The sequence below is a fragment of the Mauremys reevesii genome, linkage group 5, assembly GCF_016161935.1.
Source record: "Mauremys reevesii isolate NIE-2019 linkage group 5, ASM1616193v1, whole genome shotgun sequence".
NCBI lineage: Eukaryota > Metazoa > Chordata > Testudines > Geoemydidae > Mauremys > Mauremys reevesii.
This window is the reverse complement of record NC_052627.1, coordinates 14,124,976-14,142,018: the sequence shown is the minus strand read 5'-3', so window position 1 is coordinate 14,142,018 and position 17,043 is coordinate 14,124,976. Positions and strand designations below refer to the sequence as shown.

The 17,043-nt window shown below is 40.4% G+C and overlaps 1 protein-coding gene across 1 annotated transcript; it reads left to right on the top strand.

Moving 5' to 3' along the window:
- The first annotated feature begins 496 nt into the window (after positions 1 to 496).
- Positions 497 to 16,829, top strand: DCK (deoxycytidine kinase). The gene is made up of 7 exons (XM_039539288.1): positions 497 to 728; positions 1,871 to 1,986; positions 6,034 to 6,227; positions 7,148 to 7,295; positions 11,330 to 11,445; positions 13,264 to 13,363; positions 15,453 to 16,829. The coding sequence occupies exons 1-7, from the start codon at positions 659 to 661 to the stop codon at positions 15,477 to 15,479; spliced, it is 771 nt and encodes a 256-aa protein (XP_039395222.1). The 5' UTR covers positions 497 to 658; the 3' UTR covers positions 15,480 to 16,829.
- The last annotated feature ends 214 nt before the right edge of the window (positions 16,830 to 17,043 follow it).

Here is a 17,043-nt window from a genome sequence, read left to right as displayed (position 1 = left end):
AAATGTGAAAAAGCGGGATGGGGGTGGGAGGTAATAGGAGCCCATATGAAAAAAAGCCCCAAATATCAGGACTGTCCCTATAAAGTCAGGACACCAAACAGACACCTTTTGGAGGTAATTTTGCTCACATGTTGCCCCAGACTGAAAGTGGTGAATGTTTCCAATCCCAGGCACAGGCACTGGCCTTGGCCTGTGCCATAAGGACTCCAGAGACTCTGGACTGAGTTGAAAAACAATGGGGGAGGGGGGTGCTCGCTGCCCCTAGAAGCGCCCATTCAGCGAGCGACACGCTCGGCGCTCAGCCGCTTCCCTGCCTCGGTCGCTCTGTAATCGATTGATTTTGCGCTCGCTCGCACGCCGTCCGGGGCTGGAGGAGCGAGGGCGCCGCTTAGCCTGCCCCTCCCCCAACCCCAACAGCCAATGGGGAGGCGGGGCCGTTTCGCTGGCTGACAGCCGTTGGCCCTGGCGGGCACCCTGACGTTCCGCCGCGGGAACAGCTGGCCGACCTTTTGTCCCGCGGAGGAAGCGGTGTGACACGCGCCAGTGACGTCACTGCGCCCTACAACTACTCCCCGAGCCCCGCGCGCCAAATTCGAACGCGGGAAGCGGCGAGCGCGAGCTAGAGCAGAGGCTGAGCATCGGCAGCACCCGCGTCTCCATGGCCACCCCCCCCAAGCGCTGCCGGGCCCAGAGCGGCGTCAAGAAGATCGCTATAGAGGGCAACATCGGTGAGATCCGCAGCGCCCCCCCCTCCCCGCTTCCCCCGCCGCGCGGCCCTGGCCCCTCCGGGACCAGCGCTGAGGAGCCGCCGTTGCTCACCTGTCCCGCCAGGGGCCTGCGCCGCCCTCCCCTCAGGTGACGCACCGCCATCCCTCGATCCTTGGCGGGAAGCGCCGGGACCGCCTGCCCAGGGAGCCTCCTCCCGAGCCCGCCCGGTAGCCAGCGAGCGCGTCGTGGCGCGAAGCCGCGGGCCGGGCTATGGGCCTCTCGGGTGTTTATCGGTTTCGCGGCTAAAATCCTTTGTTTTGAACAACCCCTCGGGGTGTCCCGGTTCCCCCGTTTTGCAGCGTTACAGGGGGATGTTCTCTTTCGCCACAGTCCAGTGTCTGCTGGAACCGGCTGTATCTCTTACTGCGGCGTCATTCCTGCCGGGTGTGTGTTTGGGGAGTTGGGGCGTCAGAAATGCGTGTGCAAGCGGACAGGAATGTTCATCCATTAACATTTGAAGTTTGACAATAGTGAGAAGAAGTTTTTCACCATTACAGAAAAATGGTGAAAATTATTTTTCTGTTTTTTTCTGAAACTATTATCTTTGCTTAGCAATCATGAATTTTTCCAGAAAGTTATGAATAATTAAGAAGTTATTAGTGAAAATTGTTCTGTGACATTAAGCATAGCATTTAATTCCAGGTGACTAATATAGTGATGTATTTAATGTAAACTTTTCCCCCTCGTTTTAGTTCCACAATGAACATTAGCTTCCCTCTTTAACATGTTCTCACATGCTTCTGCTACCCTGCTATAGAATATAGTCTGCACACAAGGTCAGGGTCAGGTTATATTTTGATAAATTTTACAGAAAATATAATATTTACAGAAAATATTACACAGCTGATGGTTGTTACAGACAAGGGGAAAAAGAGATTTGTTTGATCTCATTGGCGTTGTTCCTTGTTCCAAGACCTAATCTACATATGGATGCTGTAATATTGTAGGAGGAGAATGTACTGGGGAGGTCTTCTCATGAAACCAGTGATGCATTGGAAGTGGAGGTTGCATTTGATGGAACCTGGAAAATAGAGTGTCTAGTGGCTAACAACCACTTTCATTACTTTCTGACTGATGTATTTATTGTGCTCTTTTCCAACAGCGGCAGGAAAATCAACATTTGTGAATATTCTCAAACAAGCTAGCCAGGAATGGGATGTTGTTCCTGAGCCTGTAGAAAGATGGTGCAATGTTCAAAGCTGCCAAGAGGATGATGAGGTATGATGATAGCCTTTGATTTTTATTGAGATTAGTATTTCATATTATTTGTCCATTATTGAGCAAGGAGAAACTTCTTTGGGATCAAGGCCTCTTCTACTCTAATAAAACAGTAATAAAAATATGACCTGTGTGTATATATACCTGTAATAGTAACAGTTTCATCAACTCTCATATTCATTTGACTTCCTTTCACCTTTGTAGGTTTTGACCCTTATTAAGCAAGCCTGTGATGCTCAAATGGAATGTGTGTTTACACTCGTACATGTTTAAGAGTAGGTATGGGGAGTGTAGTAATCCTTTCGGCTGTCTAGACTTACAAGTATATTACAGAGTAAACATCATTTACACCTAATCAGCACAAATAATGGAAAAATGCCAGTCCTTGCTTGCGCAGCCTCTCCTACTTGGGCACCACTGGCGTTGTCTATACTGGCACTTCATCGGCAAAACTTTTGTCGTTCAGGGGTGTTAAAAAGCCACACGCACCCGAACGGCAAAAGTTTTACTGACAAAAAGTGCTGGTGTGAATGGCGCTTTGTCAGCAGGAGAACTGCTGTCGCTCGTGTGGGGTGGAAATTTTTTGTCGGAAGGAGAGCTCTCTCTCCTGTCGACAAACAGCAGCTACACTGTGTGCCTTTTAGCATCACGGCTGTCGCGGAACAGCCATGTCACTAAAAGTTGTGTAGTGTAGCCATAGCCTAGAACACGATAAGAAAGTATTCAAAAAAGACAGCTCAGATTTGCTAATATATCTCCGTGAAGAAAACATAGAATACTTCAGATGTCCCAGGAGATATCTTCTGAAACCTTTGGCAAAAGAATGTGAACTGCTGACTAAATTGCTTATGTAATCTGGTTTTGATTTTGATTTTTGCATTCTAAACCTGGATCTATCACTATTTCAGCTTGCTTCATGGCTGCCACCTAATGGCACAAGTCATAATATCTGTGCACAATAGTGCTATCACTGAGCCATAAAGGAACTTTTTCAAGTGTAAAAAATAGTACAATGTATTTTGACGCACTAAACAAAAGTTTTAAACAGTGAAGGCATTTGCCTCATCTACCATTTATGGGGAAAAGTATGTGCTTGTTATTGTACTAGATCATCCAAACTAAGCAACTTTTCACAACCCTTTCGGGTTGCAATGAAGAAGTTTTTGGAGATGAATGCTCATAATGGTTGAGATCCTCCAACTGCTTGTTTCAAGTCAAGGATTGGTATCTGTGGCCATCGATGTGGTAACGTTACTTGTAGCCAAAACAACAGCTGCCTATAATAAAATTATCCTGTGGAGTTTAGCTTTGACATATAGCATTTTTGACTGAGAAATTTAAAACTGAAATGCCAACAATCTAACTATAGTTTTACAGCTAATTAATAAGGAAAGTTTAAAAGAAAAAGTGAATATTGCTTAATTGTGTAACTTCAGCAGATATACTTTCGTTTATAATAGAAATGTAGCCCTGGACGGAATCTCAAGAAGTCACTAGTTCATCCCCCTGTGCTGAGGCAGAATTAAGTATGCCTAGACTATCCCTGACAAATGTTTGTCTGGGATAGTCTAGGTAACCAGTGAGCATACATGCGCATTAAACATATTTATATGCTCACCTTAAGACAGATGGGAGCAGTGTGTTCTAGTGGTTAGAATACAGGCATGAGAGTCAGACCTGGATTCTGTTACCCAAGGCCACACAACAGGTTGGTGGCAGAGTAGTTTCTCTGTTTATAAAAATTACCTGTGTACTCATTTTATAAAAGTCCTTAGAGGCAAGCCATCACAGAAGTGCAACATAGTAATTATCATCATTAGTAAGTTTTCTGATGTCCACATTATGTAGTCCATTTTCAATTGTACCTTTGTTAAATCAAAGCCACTTTTTCATAAGCAAAACAAAGGCACTCCTTTCCACTCTACCCCCGCTCCCCACACACAGTAGAAGGATTATGACCAGACAAAATTTGTAATTTTCTTTATATAGCCCTGTGTCACAAAATGTATATTCCCCTGCCTCTCCACAGTCTTATTACTCAAACAGATAAAGGCATTTTATTCAAAATTTCCACATAAATAGAGCCTTCGGGAACAGACTAAGCATAAAGCATATTGGGCCAAAATGTGTGTGTGTTTTGGAAAGCTGTTTGGTTTTTAAGTTTATAAAAACACAAGGTTCTAATGGAGGCTGTGTTGTGACCTTAACTATAGCAGGCACTAACAGCACTTACTACAATACTTTGTGTTTATATAATGCCTGCCTTCCAAGGATATCAAAGCACTTTACAAACATCCACATGAGGTGGGGAAGTATTCTCTATTTCATGTAGGGAAATTGAGGCTTAGAAAGGTTAAGTGACTTGCCAAAGGTCACATATTAAGTCAGTGGCAGAGTCTAGATTAAAGCCCAGTATTCTGCATTCCAAGTGCTGCGCTATTAGCACCTAAGCCATGCTTTTTTCCTTAGAGTGCAAACACTGAAATTTTGTCAAGAAATTATGGAGTAAATCCTTTTGCTGCCATGTCCATTTGTACAAACTAAGGGCTTTGTGTTTGAATGTCAGGTCATCTTTACTAGAAAAGCTGTAAAGCACACAGTGCTCATGTCCCAAGTTTTGTTTGCTGAATTTGCATGCAGTGGCATTCCAGCTGCTGTTGATGATACAGGACAATAAAATTAAATAAAATCATCTAAAGGTAACTCATTCAGCTAAGAGAGGAAGATATCTAATTCTGTGTATAGGGGAATATGTTCTTGTCCTCATATGACATGTTTAGAGTGTATATAGCCATCTGCTTAGATGTCATGTCTGCAGCTGTTATCAAGTGAACTATAACAGATGGCATGTGGTAAGCCAGCTGAATATTAAATTTAACACTGCTGTGTCAGAGCAAAGGGAGTTCTTGCGAGTGTGGGATTGGCTTTTTGTACTGCCAGCTCTTAATTTTGTTTAAAACATTATTTGTAAATAGTGACTAAAAACTGAGATCGCCAAGCATTTTAAACGCTGTAGGCTGAAAGTATCCAGGTTCACCCATATCCATAGGTGAAAGTATCCAGGTTCACCCCCCCCCCCCCCAAACCAAAAAACACAGATGCCAACAATGACTTTACCATAGATAGCCAAGAGATAGAGGAGACTAACCTGTGGAGCTCCACCAGGAATAGCAACAAAGAAAAAAGGCTAATGTAGACACACTAGTTCTTGAAATTGACATGGGTTGAAGCTGTTCCTCAAAGAGAAGCTGACATGCCCTGGGAATATTTGTTCAAAAGAAACAATTTGCCATGCTTCCAAAACATGAAATATACTGTCAAATGAGTAAGATGTTCCTAAAATGTTAGTGACAGAAAGACAATGTGGCTGAGGTAATATCTTTTATTGGACCCGCTTCTGTTGGTTGAATAAAAGCTATTACCTCACCTACCTTGTCTTTCTCATATCCTGTGTGTGTGTGAGAGAGAGAGAGAGAGAGAGAGACGCACACGCACACACTATTTTCTTCCTCTCATCTGGTCACCCTAGCTACAACAGCCCTGAAAACAACAATAGGAACAGAACACTATTTGTCCAAAACACATAATTGGTTGCTGAATTTAACTCAAGTGTTGAGGCATTTGACCTTTGGTGTCTCATGCCTTGCAATATGCCTGAGGGGAATATGACTTGCAAACTCTTGCGTGAAATCTTCCCCATAGGTGAATAAAGGTAAAATGCTGCACAGTTTATAATTGTGTTTTCCCAAATAAAAACCGGTTGCATTGTGCTCTCACACACTATGCCCCAATGTCACAGGGGGTCTCAGAAAAGTGCAGGATGCAATTTGTAGTGTGTTTCAACACCCCAGCACAACAAAGGGAGTTAAGGTGTGTACAAATGACACACACACTTATAAATGGAGATTAAGAGTAGGTGCAGACAATTCTAGCCCTGAAAAAAGAGGCTACACCGTTTTGTCATGGTAAGCAATTTGGGGCATTTTAGAGGTAACTTCGAGAAGTTGGACCCCATAATCATAGGGTGACTTACTTTGTTAAAAATAGGAGCTGACGACGTCACAGAAAAGTGGGGGGAATGTGCTCCAGATGATGTATGAGAAACCGGACCGGTGGTCTTTCACCTTCCAGACGTATGCCTGCCTGAGCAGGATCCGGGCTCAGCTCAAATCCCTTAATGGGAAAATCAGAGAGATGGAGAACCCTGTGGTCTTCTTTGAGCGATCCGTGTATAGCGACAGGTATGTTTAATTTGCGGACACTTCGCTGAGTAGGAGAATCCTTGTAATGTCTAGAAAGCAGATGAGCTTTCATAAGTACTTCAGAACCAGTGATTTGCGACTGGCTCTGGTGAGTTTACGATATTATCAGTGAATCCATTGCTCACTTTCTTTCTGTATTATTGTACAATGAGGTCATTTTACCAGCTCAGACAATAACTTTGTTCTATTAACTGAATTATATTAAATATATGTAATTTTCTGTCCTCTTAAAAAAGCAGGGGCAGGGTTGAGGGGAGAAAGAAGAGCAAATTCTACATCTCTCTCGAACTTGTTGTTCCCATGTTCTATGAGAGCTGCTGTATCTTTGCTCCTAAGTGTTGTACCTTTCAGTCTCTGGTTGCAGGGGGTAGAACTTCACTATTGAGTCCCATGTCAGCAGTTTTGGGGTTAATAGTGCATGAGGATAGTCTTAGCCAGTTTCCATGGTGTGACAGATTTCAGTGGAGGAACTGTGTATACTGGCCTAAATGCTCTTGTTGCAGTCTCCAAAAGGTAGTGAATCTAGCAGAGAGGTAATAGAGCATATGTCTGAACATGGCAGCTATGCATGATTCTGTGGGAAACTGCAACTGAAATAGCATGGGGAAGGGGACCAGGTGGGTGGCAAGACTGCAGCCATCTAGAAAGAGAGCAAAGGGTTAAATATAATCTAGTAATAAGATCACCTGACTCCTTCAGGTGAGCCAGTGGAACAAAACTGTCAGATTTTAGCAAAACTATTCATGGACAATTGAGTTTTTTGCAATCTAAACATCAATCAGGCTACAAAAGTAGCTCATCCATTTTTTTTTTCTAGATATTGCAGAGCATATTGAACTGAATACTTAAATAACATGACTTACATTTCCTCATTGTTCGATAAATCTTTTGGGTTTTAGGTATATTTTTGCATCTAATTTATATGAATCTGATTGCATGAATGAGACCGAATGGACAGTTTACCAAGATTGGCATGAATGGATGAATAAGCAGTTTGGTCAAAGCCTTCAACTAGATGGAATCATTTATCTCAGAGCCACTCCAGAGGTGAGAAATAAAACTTTATGAATTTAACAAGAATGAGAGTGCGATCAGATTGACCAATCTAGGCTCTGAGCCTTGCCTATAAATCTTTGCCTACATGAGTGTAGAACTATTTTGCCAGGTTGCACTCTTTAATACTCCATAGAAAGTGGTGTCTTTTTAAGGTATCCACAAAACTACTAGTTTTTTGAGAAATCTGTTACTTTCAAGCAAATCTTCAGCCCAAGCTGTCTGTATCAGAATCTTTAAACTTGTGACTGCTCATGTTGAAACACCAACGCCAGGCATGTTACCTAGTGGCAACACAGCTGTCTGGGAAATAAAGTTGGGGCAGAGAAAGTGGACTTCTGTCCAGGAAAATGCCTAGAAATAATATTTTTCCTATTTATATCATCAAGGATCTCAAAGTGCTTTACATATATTAGTAAAGCCTCACAATGCTCCTGTGAGATGATATTCTTTACAGATAAAGAAAACTGAAGCATAGAGAGATTAAGGAGACAATATGGCTGTTCTGCCTGAGAAGGCAAGATGACTTGGATTCAGAGCTCAGCCACTTTGCTCCCTGCCCACTAGCCCTGTGTTCTTTTGGCAATGTACTAAAATCTACACACTGGATGGAGATTACAATGGAAAAACCAGTGGAAATTCCATGGCTTTTGGGTCACAGATGGATATCAGAAGTGCCTCTTTCTGGCTCTCAATCATTCTGAAGCCCATACCGATGTAAGCCTTGCTGCCTCGTTTGCCTTATTTGTCATAGGCTGGGGGAGGGAAATTTTCCTATTGTCTGTCAGTATAGTTTTGACACTTTTTATTACCAGCCCTTGTCAGTATTCATTTCCTGTGCAAGTATCTTTACTGCTGCCTTTGCTGTGCAAGGTGGCCTGTTCGTGACTCCTTCCCTTCTGTCTGGATGCATACTGTATTCAGTGATTGACACTGGCAAGGAGAGAGTGGTTGAGGCTGCTTGCTCCCATATGATGCCATGTAGCTGTTTACTTATTTGACTGTGATTATAGGCCCATCTGTTCTGTGACAAGGGGAAAGTATGGCCGTAAGCAACTTGTCTAAGGTCACAGTCCGAGGCAAAGCCAGGAATAGTACCCAGGTGTCCTAATTTCCAGTCCTTTGCTATAAACATTTAACCACAGTTAAGACTGTTGGCTGCTCTTTCCATATTGCACTTTTCCACTACTGCTGTAACTATTTCTTAGGGGGAAGAATGCTCTTTTTTGGAATCCTATGCCAGTCCGGGACATATTTCTTGATAAGAGCAATGTCAAAGTATTTATGAATGGAGGCGTACTCTCAGTTTATAGAGTAATCTACACCATATAAGGGATGGTGTAGATTTGGCTTGATCACTCTCTGTGGCCAATAGAAGAACTTGGAGCTATTGTGTGACTTAACTGGTCATCTGTACAGGCAGGATTTAACATCCCTAATATCAGAGGGGTAGCCGTGTTAGTCTGGTTCTGTAAAAGCAGCAAAGAATCCTGTGGCACCTTATAGACTAACAGATGTTTAGCAGCATGAGCTTTCGTGGGTAAATACCCACTTCGTCGGATGCAAGTAGTGGAAATTTCCAGGGGCAGGTTGTGTGTATATATATAAGCAATCAAGAAGCAAGCTAGAGATAACGAGGTTAGATCAATCAGGGAGGATGAGGCCCTGTTCTAGCAGTTGAGGTGTGAAAACCAAGGGAGGAGAAACTGGTTCTGTAGTGGGCAAGCCATTCACAGTCTTTGTTTAATCCTGAGCTGATGGTGTCAAATTTGCAGATGAACTGAAGCTCAGCAGTTTCTCTTTGAAGTCTGGTCCTGACGTTTTTTTTGCTGCAGGATGGCCACCTTAAGATCGGCTATTGTGTGGCCAGGGAGGTTGAAGTGTTCTCCTACAGGTTTTTGTATATTGCCATTCCTAATATCTGATTTGTCCATTTATCCTTTTCTCTTTATCCTCCCTGATTGATCTAACCTTGTTATCTCTAGCTTGCTTCTTGCTTGCTTATATATACCTGCCCCTGGAAATTTCCACTACTTGCATCCGACGAAGTGGGTATTCACCCACGATAGCTCATGCTGCAAAACATGTCTAATGTATTCCTGGAAAGTTTAGGGACTGCTCTTCACATCTTTGCAAGTCTTCCTGCATCTGTATGTTTAAAGATTGCTCTGGGTAGTGCTGATATGTCAAGGGATACTTCAATTTTCTTGACTCCTATTTTATGACATGGCAAACACCTTGCATTTACTCTTTCTAAGATCAGGTAACGCTAGATTGGGGACAGGGAGGGGTATAAGGCAACACTAGCATTGAGGATCATGAAAATTCCAGACATATGTTAAAATCCTTTCAAATAATACTTCAGATTATTAAAATCAAAAGAACTTTAAAAATCCAATATACTTTTTACACCATTTATGCTGTTGACTTTTTCCATTTCATTCAGCTAGGACGTTGTATCTAGATCAGTCAAGTGCACTTCTTGCACTGAACGTATTGGCATAATGCTGCGGTGTTTGAGTTTCTATCACTACAGGGGAATAGCTAAATAAAAAGTTTGAATTGCTCCATCACCACCACCAAATATCAAGCCACTGACACATTCTATTCTTACTGAGTTTTGCAATCTTAGCATTTTAAGAAAATCTCAGGTTTTGGCCTGAATTATTTGAACATGCTACTTTAAACCTGTAGTTACTTAGACAAGATATAGACAAGCTTCATAGTAAGAGTGGTCAGCAAACTACTACTTATGCACTGGACCAAGGGTCAAGAATTCTTGGTTCTATTGCTGGCTCTCCCACAGAGTTGATCTGTGATATTGAGCAAATTTGATTTCTCTGTGCCTGGTTCTCAATTCATAAAGGTTTTTTTAATTTAGTTTTTGCCCCTTTTTTTGCTGTTCTATTATTTATAGAGAATGCTAAAAGATGCATGTGTTGAAAAATAGTCTTATTTTTCATTTTACAGTAATCAGGAATTTCAAGTTTGGCCTTCCCCTGTTTTGCCAAAGGACCTCTTGGTGGGCTCCAAAGATATTTTCTGAACTCTCACCTTCATTTGAGTGTTTGGGGTTGCTAAGACACCATTTCTCCCAAGGGCTCATGAGCCTTTGGAATTAAGTAGATGTCAGCAAAACAAACAGGTTTTAAACAGGCTGACTAAAAATTCCTTTTCTTCAACTCTTCGCTCTTCTGATGTCATAATCATAGTTCTCCAGAAACTAGACAAGACATGAATTTCTAATGCTATAGACTGTTTTCTTCTGCCTTTTATTTTAACTGTTCTGGCTCTCTTCATACACCATAATAAAGGGCACAAACCCATCTCTTTTGCATATAACCTATAAAAGATTATAAAAATAATCTCAGGGCAATACTCTTTATCATCTTCTGATAAAAGGTGCCATAAGGTAATATAAGTAAATACCTTTTTTAAATAAAAGTCAGCAATAAAACTTTTCTACATATCACAAGGTCTGAAAAATCAAAAAAATGTTGTTGGAACTTTTAACTGAACCTGCACCTTTACACATCACTTCCATATTGTGTGGAGTACTGAAAAAACCACCTTTTTTATTAGTGTCCTGGGGTTGCAGGATGAACTTGAACTTTTATTTTATATTTTGCCTTTAAGTGAAAGATTTACCTTTTGAATTTTTGAATCCACAACGGCAACAATAATTCTCAAGAATAGTTGTTCACATTCCCCAATAAAAGGATATAATCAAGTGAACCTGTAAGTGCCAATGTTGAAGAACTGATGCAAAGTTTCTCTTTATATTGTTTTTTACCATTTTTCTGCCAGTTAACCAACACCACCTCATTGGCCTCCATCAGCTAAACATGGAAGAGTCTTTCTGTACTCCCAAAACTCACTCACTAATATAAGGGTGGTAATCTTTGGTAGGAGTGTAGGGTATTGGGATTTAAAAAAAAAAAAAAAAAAGCTTCAAGGGGGTTGAATTAAAGTCCAATTTATTTTCTTCTCTTGTTTAATTGGTCCACTTCTTTTCTTTCTGCTTTTAGAAATGCTTAAATAGGATTTACTTGCGTGGAAGAGATGAAGAACAAGAAATTCCTATTGAATATCTGGAGAAACTTCACTACAAACATGAAAGCTGGCTTCAGCATAGAACATTGCGGTAGGCTTTTTTTCATTTTGACTAATGCATGCCTGGAAACATTTGATAGTGAAGGTGTTTGCCAGTGTCTTTCCACAAGGTTTCACATAAGACTTCAGTTGCCCTTTGACAAGGTCCCTCACCAAAGGCTCTTACGTAAATTAAGCTGTCATGGGATAAAAGGAAAGGTCCTTTAACCAGTTCTCAATCCATGAAAGGACAGGGAACAAAGGGTAGGAATTAATGGTAAATTCTCAGAATGGAGAGGGGTAACTAGTGGTGTTCCCCAAGGGTCAGTCCTAGGACCAATCCTATTCAATTTATTCATAAATGATCTGGAGAAAGGGGTAAACAGTGAGGTGGCAAAGTTTGCAGATGATACTAAACTACTCAAGATAGTTAAGACCAAAGCAGATTGTGAAGAACTTCAAAAAGATCTCACAAAACTAAGTGATTGGGCAACAAAATGGCAAATGAAATTTAATGTGGATAAATGTAAAGTAATGCACATTGGAAAAAATAACCCCAACTATACATACAATATGATGGGAGCTAATTTAGCTACAACGAGTCAGGAAAAAGATCTTGGAGTTATCGTGGATAGTTCTCTGAAGATGTCCACGCAGTGTGCAGAGGCGGTCAAAAAAGCAAACAGGATGTTAGGAATCATTAAAAAGGGGATAGAGAATAAGACTGAGAATATATTATTGCCCTTATTTATTTATCCATGGTACGCCCACATCTCGAATACTGTGTACAGATGTGGTCTCCTCACCTCAAAAAAGATATTCTAGCACTAGAAAAGGTTCAGAAAAGAGCAACTAAAATGATTAGGGGTTTAGAGAGGGTCCCATATGAGGAAAGATTAAAGAGGCTAGGACTCTTCAGTTTGGAAAAGAGAAGACTAAGGGGGGACATGATAGAGGTATATAAAATCATGAGTGATGTTGAGAAAGTGGATAAGGAAAAGTTATTTACTTATTCCCATAATACAAGAACTAGGGGTCACCAAATGAAATTAATAGGCAGCAGGTTTAAAACAAATAAAAGGAAGTTCTTCTTCACGCAGCGCACAGTCAACTTGTGGAACTCCTTACCTGAGGAGGTTGTGAAGGCTAGGACTATAACAATGTTTAAAAGGGGACTGGATAAATTCATGGTGGCTAAGTCCATAAATGGCTATTAGCCAGGATGGGTAAGAATGGTGTCCCTAGCCTCTGTTCGTCAGAGGATGGAGATGGATGGCAGGAGAGAGATCACTTGATCATTGCCTGTTAGGTTCACTCCCTCAGGGGCACCTGGCATTGGCCACTGTCGGTAGACAGATACTGGGCTAGATGGACCTTTGACCCAGTACGGCCTTTCTTGTGTTCTTATGTCCTTGAAAATGTCAAACCATGATGGCTTTTAAAAACCAAGTATCTTATGCATTTGGTTTTCTTATACTATATCTGTAAATGTCTTATTGGGCTCAGTCTCACAGGGTGTTGAACATCATTTGTGGGTCCAGGATGCCCTTCAATTCACGTTCACCTCAGCTGGAGCTTAGAGCATTCAGCAGTTTGCAGAACTGAGTTCGCTGGGATACACTGCCTGGACATTACTGAAGTCACTTGGAGGTGCTGGTCACTCAGCACACTGTAAATTCAAGGTTATTTATTTAGGATCCTAACCAAGGAATCTAGCTTTAGATTTAAAAATTATGGATATAATTTTAAGCTCTGCGGTTCTCCCAATCTGGAAGATTTTCATTGTTAAGATTGCTTTGATGAAATTTTTACTTTGCAATTAATATAATTTTTCTCCTTTTCCTATTCCTACACCCCTATTTCTATATAGGACGGATTTTGAATACCTGGAAGAAGTACCCATCTTAACACTGGATGTTAATGAAGATTTCAAAGGCAACAAAGACCAGTATGAAAATATGATTGAAAAGGTAAAACTTAACAAGAAATACCAACTTTTTGCTATTTAAACATGTTGATATATATTCAATATAAGATTACATTTATGTTCAAAGAAAACTATATACTTTGGAACAGTAGTCTGTAACTTCAAAACAGTCTCTCACCATAATTTTTCTCTGCAATATTTAACCTAAAGTTTTTTTTTAAGGCACATTGGAGACCACCACTGGTAACTGCCTGTGTGTGTGTGTGTGTGTGTGTGTGTACATTCACAAATATATGCACCTAGGGTTTCTGAGCAATACCAATCACTCCCCCATTCAGCCCACTACTATCACCACTTTGAGTCAGTAACTAACATGTCTGAGTTCTGACCCAAAGCAGCAAAAAGAAAAAAGGAAAATGTTGAGTAAATATATAAATCTTATTTGTGACACTGGCAGTATATAAGCCCATTGAAAGACTGTAATTAAAAAATAAAACTACTAATGCAGGGAGGAGATATATAAAATCATAAAACATACTTCACTGTTTACATATTAAGCATGTTTCTTAAACATTAAACAATCAAGTTTTCTTCATTTGTAAATGATTTTCCAGCTTGATGTTACACTGGTTAAATAATCTTGTGTGTTCTTGACGGAGAGAAACTATTATGTTGCTGCCATTCTACTATAGTCATATACAACTACAAAAATGTTTGTTAAAGAAGCAGACAAAAATGCCACTGAAAAGCAGTGTGGTAGGCTACTTTTCAAATTTAGTTTCTCAATTTATTTGGGAAATAATGTGGAATATAAAATGGAGCTGTTGCATTTTTGGATCAAATATATTTCTTTGAGTAGTTTGGGAGAAACTAAGCTAAGGGTTTTGTTGCATCAATCTGATCTATTTCTTAGCTAATGAGGAGATCAGAAGGCGTACAGAGGTGACCGATGTAGTGCAGGTGATGTACGAAACTTTACTATACAGAAGAAAAATGCTGCTTTCCCTTTATTTCACGTTTAACACAGTACTGTACTGTATTTGGGGTTTTCTTATTTTTTTTTGGTCGCTGCTGCTACCTGATCATGTGCTTCCAGTTACAACTGAGGTGTGTGGTTGACTGGTCATTTTGTAACTCTGGTGTTCATAAATTTGAGGTTCTACTGTATCTCTAATCCTGAAGAGCAAATTCTCAAATACAGTAGCTCCTCATTTAAAGTCATCCCGGTAAATGTTGTTTCTTGTTACGTTGCTGATCAATTAGGGAACATGCTCGTTTAAAGTTGTGCAATGCTCATTGTTTGGCAGCCGCCTGCTTTGTCCAGTGCTTGCAGGAAGAGCAGCCTGTTACAGCTAGCTGGTGGAGGCTTGGAACCAAGGTGGACTGACAGCCTCCCTATCAGCTCCCTGCTCCTCTAAGTTTCCTGTGCAGCAGGCACCCAGCAGGCTAGCAATTGCAGCTATCCCTCCCCCCACTGCCATGTGCTGCTCCTGCCCTCTGCCTTGTAGCTGGTCCCCAAGCCTTCTGCTTACTGTGCAAGTGGAGGGGGAGAGGGGAAGGGAGATGGGCTAATGTCAGGGTGTACCCCTCCCCCCGCTCCTACACCCCGCTTACCCCTTCTCCATACAGAGCAGAGTGGGGACACCTAACCCCCCCATTTACATTAATTCTTATGGGGAAACTGGATTAGCTTAACATCATTTCGCTTAGTCGTATTTTTCAGGAACATAACTACCATGTTAAGTGAGGAGTTACTGTAGCTGCATGGGGGCTCATTAGTGTTCATATATTTGGAATGTTTATTTTCTGAATTTATATACATGTTGAATCCATTCTTCTGTAACAACTTTAGATGTGATTTTAAATAATCTTGTTGCAGTTTAGGACAGTTTTCACATGTCTTAGGAGCACTGAAGAATTCCACATCAGTATAATGTGTGGCTACCTGGGGTTCTGCACCTACTGAACTTCTGCAACTCTGGCCACAAAATCACATGCTTTGCCATGAGATTTTATTTCACCCAGTAATTACACCTTGTACAGTATAAGGCAGTAGAGAGGTGAAAAGACAGTTCTCTTAGATCTGTTTCATAAATACACTTCATTTGATTCAAAATATTCTTCTTTTGCAGGTCAAGGAATTTTTGAGCACTTTATAATCATTTTGAAGAGCAAACAGAATCAAACTGTTCCAAACATCTGTGAGATCAGAGCTTGGGTTCAAATTCGGCTTATAAGGTGTCTGACAAGGAGGGGTTCAGTGTTGTTGCTTTAACAAATTGTGAGGAACAAACACACTTTGTAATATTTGTTTTACAAAATGTATGTATAGATTATTTTCATAAACCAGTGGGCCTGTTCAGTGTTATACAGAACAGTTTACAAGTTACCCAAGGTTACAAAGAGTCCCAGGAGCCCTTAATTACTACTCCTGTTTCTGATTAGAGTAATAAATTCCCATAGAGCACTCTTCCTCTTTTGTCCCTAATTTGTATTTAATTCCCATGTAGTTAGGGGTTTTATCAGAACTGGTCTCCTGTATTTTTCAGTGGAATTTGAGAATCTGCAAGGGAAGTTGTACATTCTGTAGCAGCTTCGTCCCAATTAGGGGAAGAGGATATTGAGGGGAAGGGATTTCTGCTGGTGAGGGAATTAATTTACATAAAGTCCCATACATCAAAGTACAAAAACGTGTTTTGATAATTCCGGTATATTGGTGGGACTTTGCCCAGAATGAGTTGGGTCAAAAACCAAACCTAAAGTATAATGCTCCTTCAACAAACTTGTCTGCCATTTTTGTGTCATTTTGTAAAGGTATTTAAGAGTTTCCATCTGTTAGCACTTGTTCTTTTTTATAACTTTTCCTGTACAAAGTTATAAGATCTGTAGAAATTATCCCATATGAAAAATAATTTATATCTGAAATTTAGGAATCTGTCTTTGGTAGCCAGTAAATCCTTTTTTTCCTGCAAAGGCCAGCATCTGCTTGTTGAATGCTGAAATAGAAAGTAAAGCTATGTAAGCTGTCTTTAGGTTTTAAATTGTGTTTTTAAATGTGATGTGACTAGACTTTTAAATGTTATCATGGTGGGAGTTGCATTGTTCTTACCTAGCAGTCTCCTGCTGGTTTAATTTCTTCTCTGGTTAACTGTTGGCCTTCCTGCAATGAAAAGGGGAGAACTTTGTGGAGCAACCACTGTTTTAATGCACTGATCTTTGTAATGGTGATTTTTCTTTCAAATTCTGAAAACACCATCAACCATTTAGCGTACACATCTTAAAATATGTACTGTATTTTGTGCTGTATTTTGCATTCAGTAATTTCTTAATATGTAATTATATACTTGGCTTTTGAATGCAAATATTCTAATTTCACAGGATTTTATTATAATGGTGCTCATGTTCCCTGTCAATTTTGAGATAGAATCTCCTACTGTGTGACTAGAATCATGTTGGAAAAATAAAAATGGATAGAAACTTTTTTGCACTTACTAAATTGTTGGCTTTCAGTATCGTGTAACAGTTGTGCATAAATTGGCAATATCTGATATTCATACAGGAGCTGATCTGATGTCAATATGTCAAGTTCTTGGAGGAGATAAATTCACTAATTTTTTTTTAATATTGTGTTACTCAGTCCAGATTTCCCACACATGGAAAATATGGAAAATGAATTACTAATTCCATATCTTTTCCAGACTTGTCCAGGACTGCAGAGGCAAA

Excerpts from the sequence above, each read along its gene's own strand:
- DCK (XM_039539288.1), top strand. The coding sequence starts at position 659 with ATGGCCACCCCCCCCAAGCGCTGCCGGGCCCAGAGCGGCGTCAAGAAG. Across the intron at positions 729-1,870 it reads CGCTATAGAGGGCAACATCG|CGGCAGGAAAATCAACATTT; the intron begins GTGAGATCCGCA and ends CTTTTCCAACAG. Across the intron at positions 7,296-11,329 it reads ATCTCAGAGCCACTCCAGAG|AAATGCTTAAATAGGATTTA; the intron begins GTGAGAAATAAA and ends TTCTGCTTTTAG.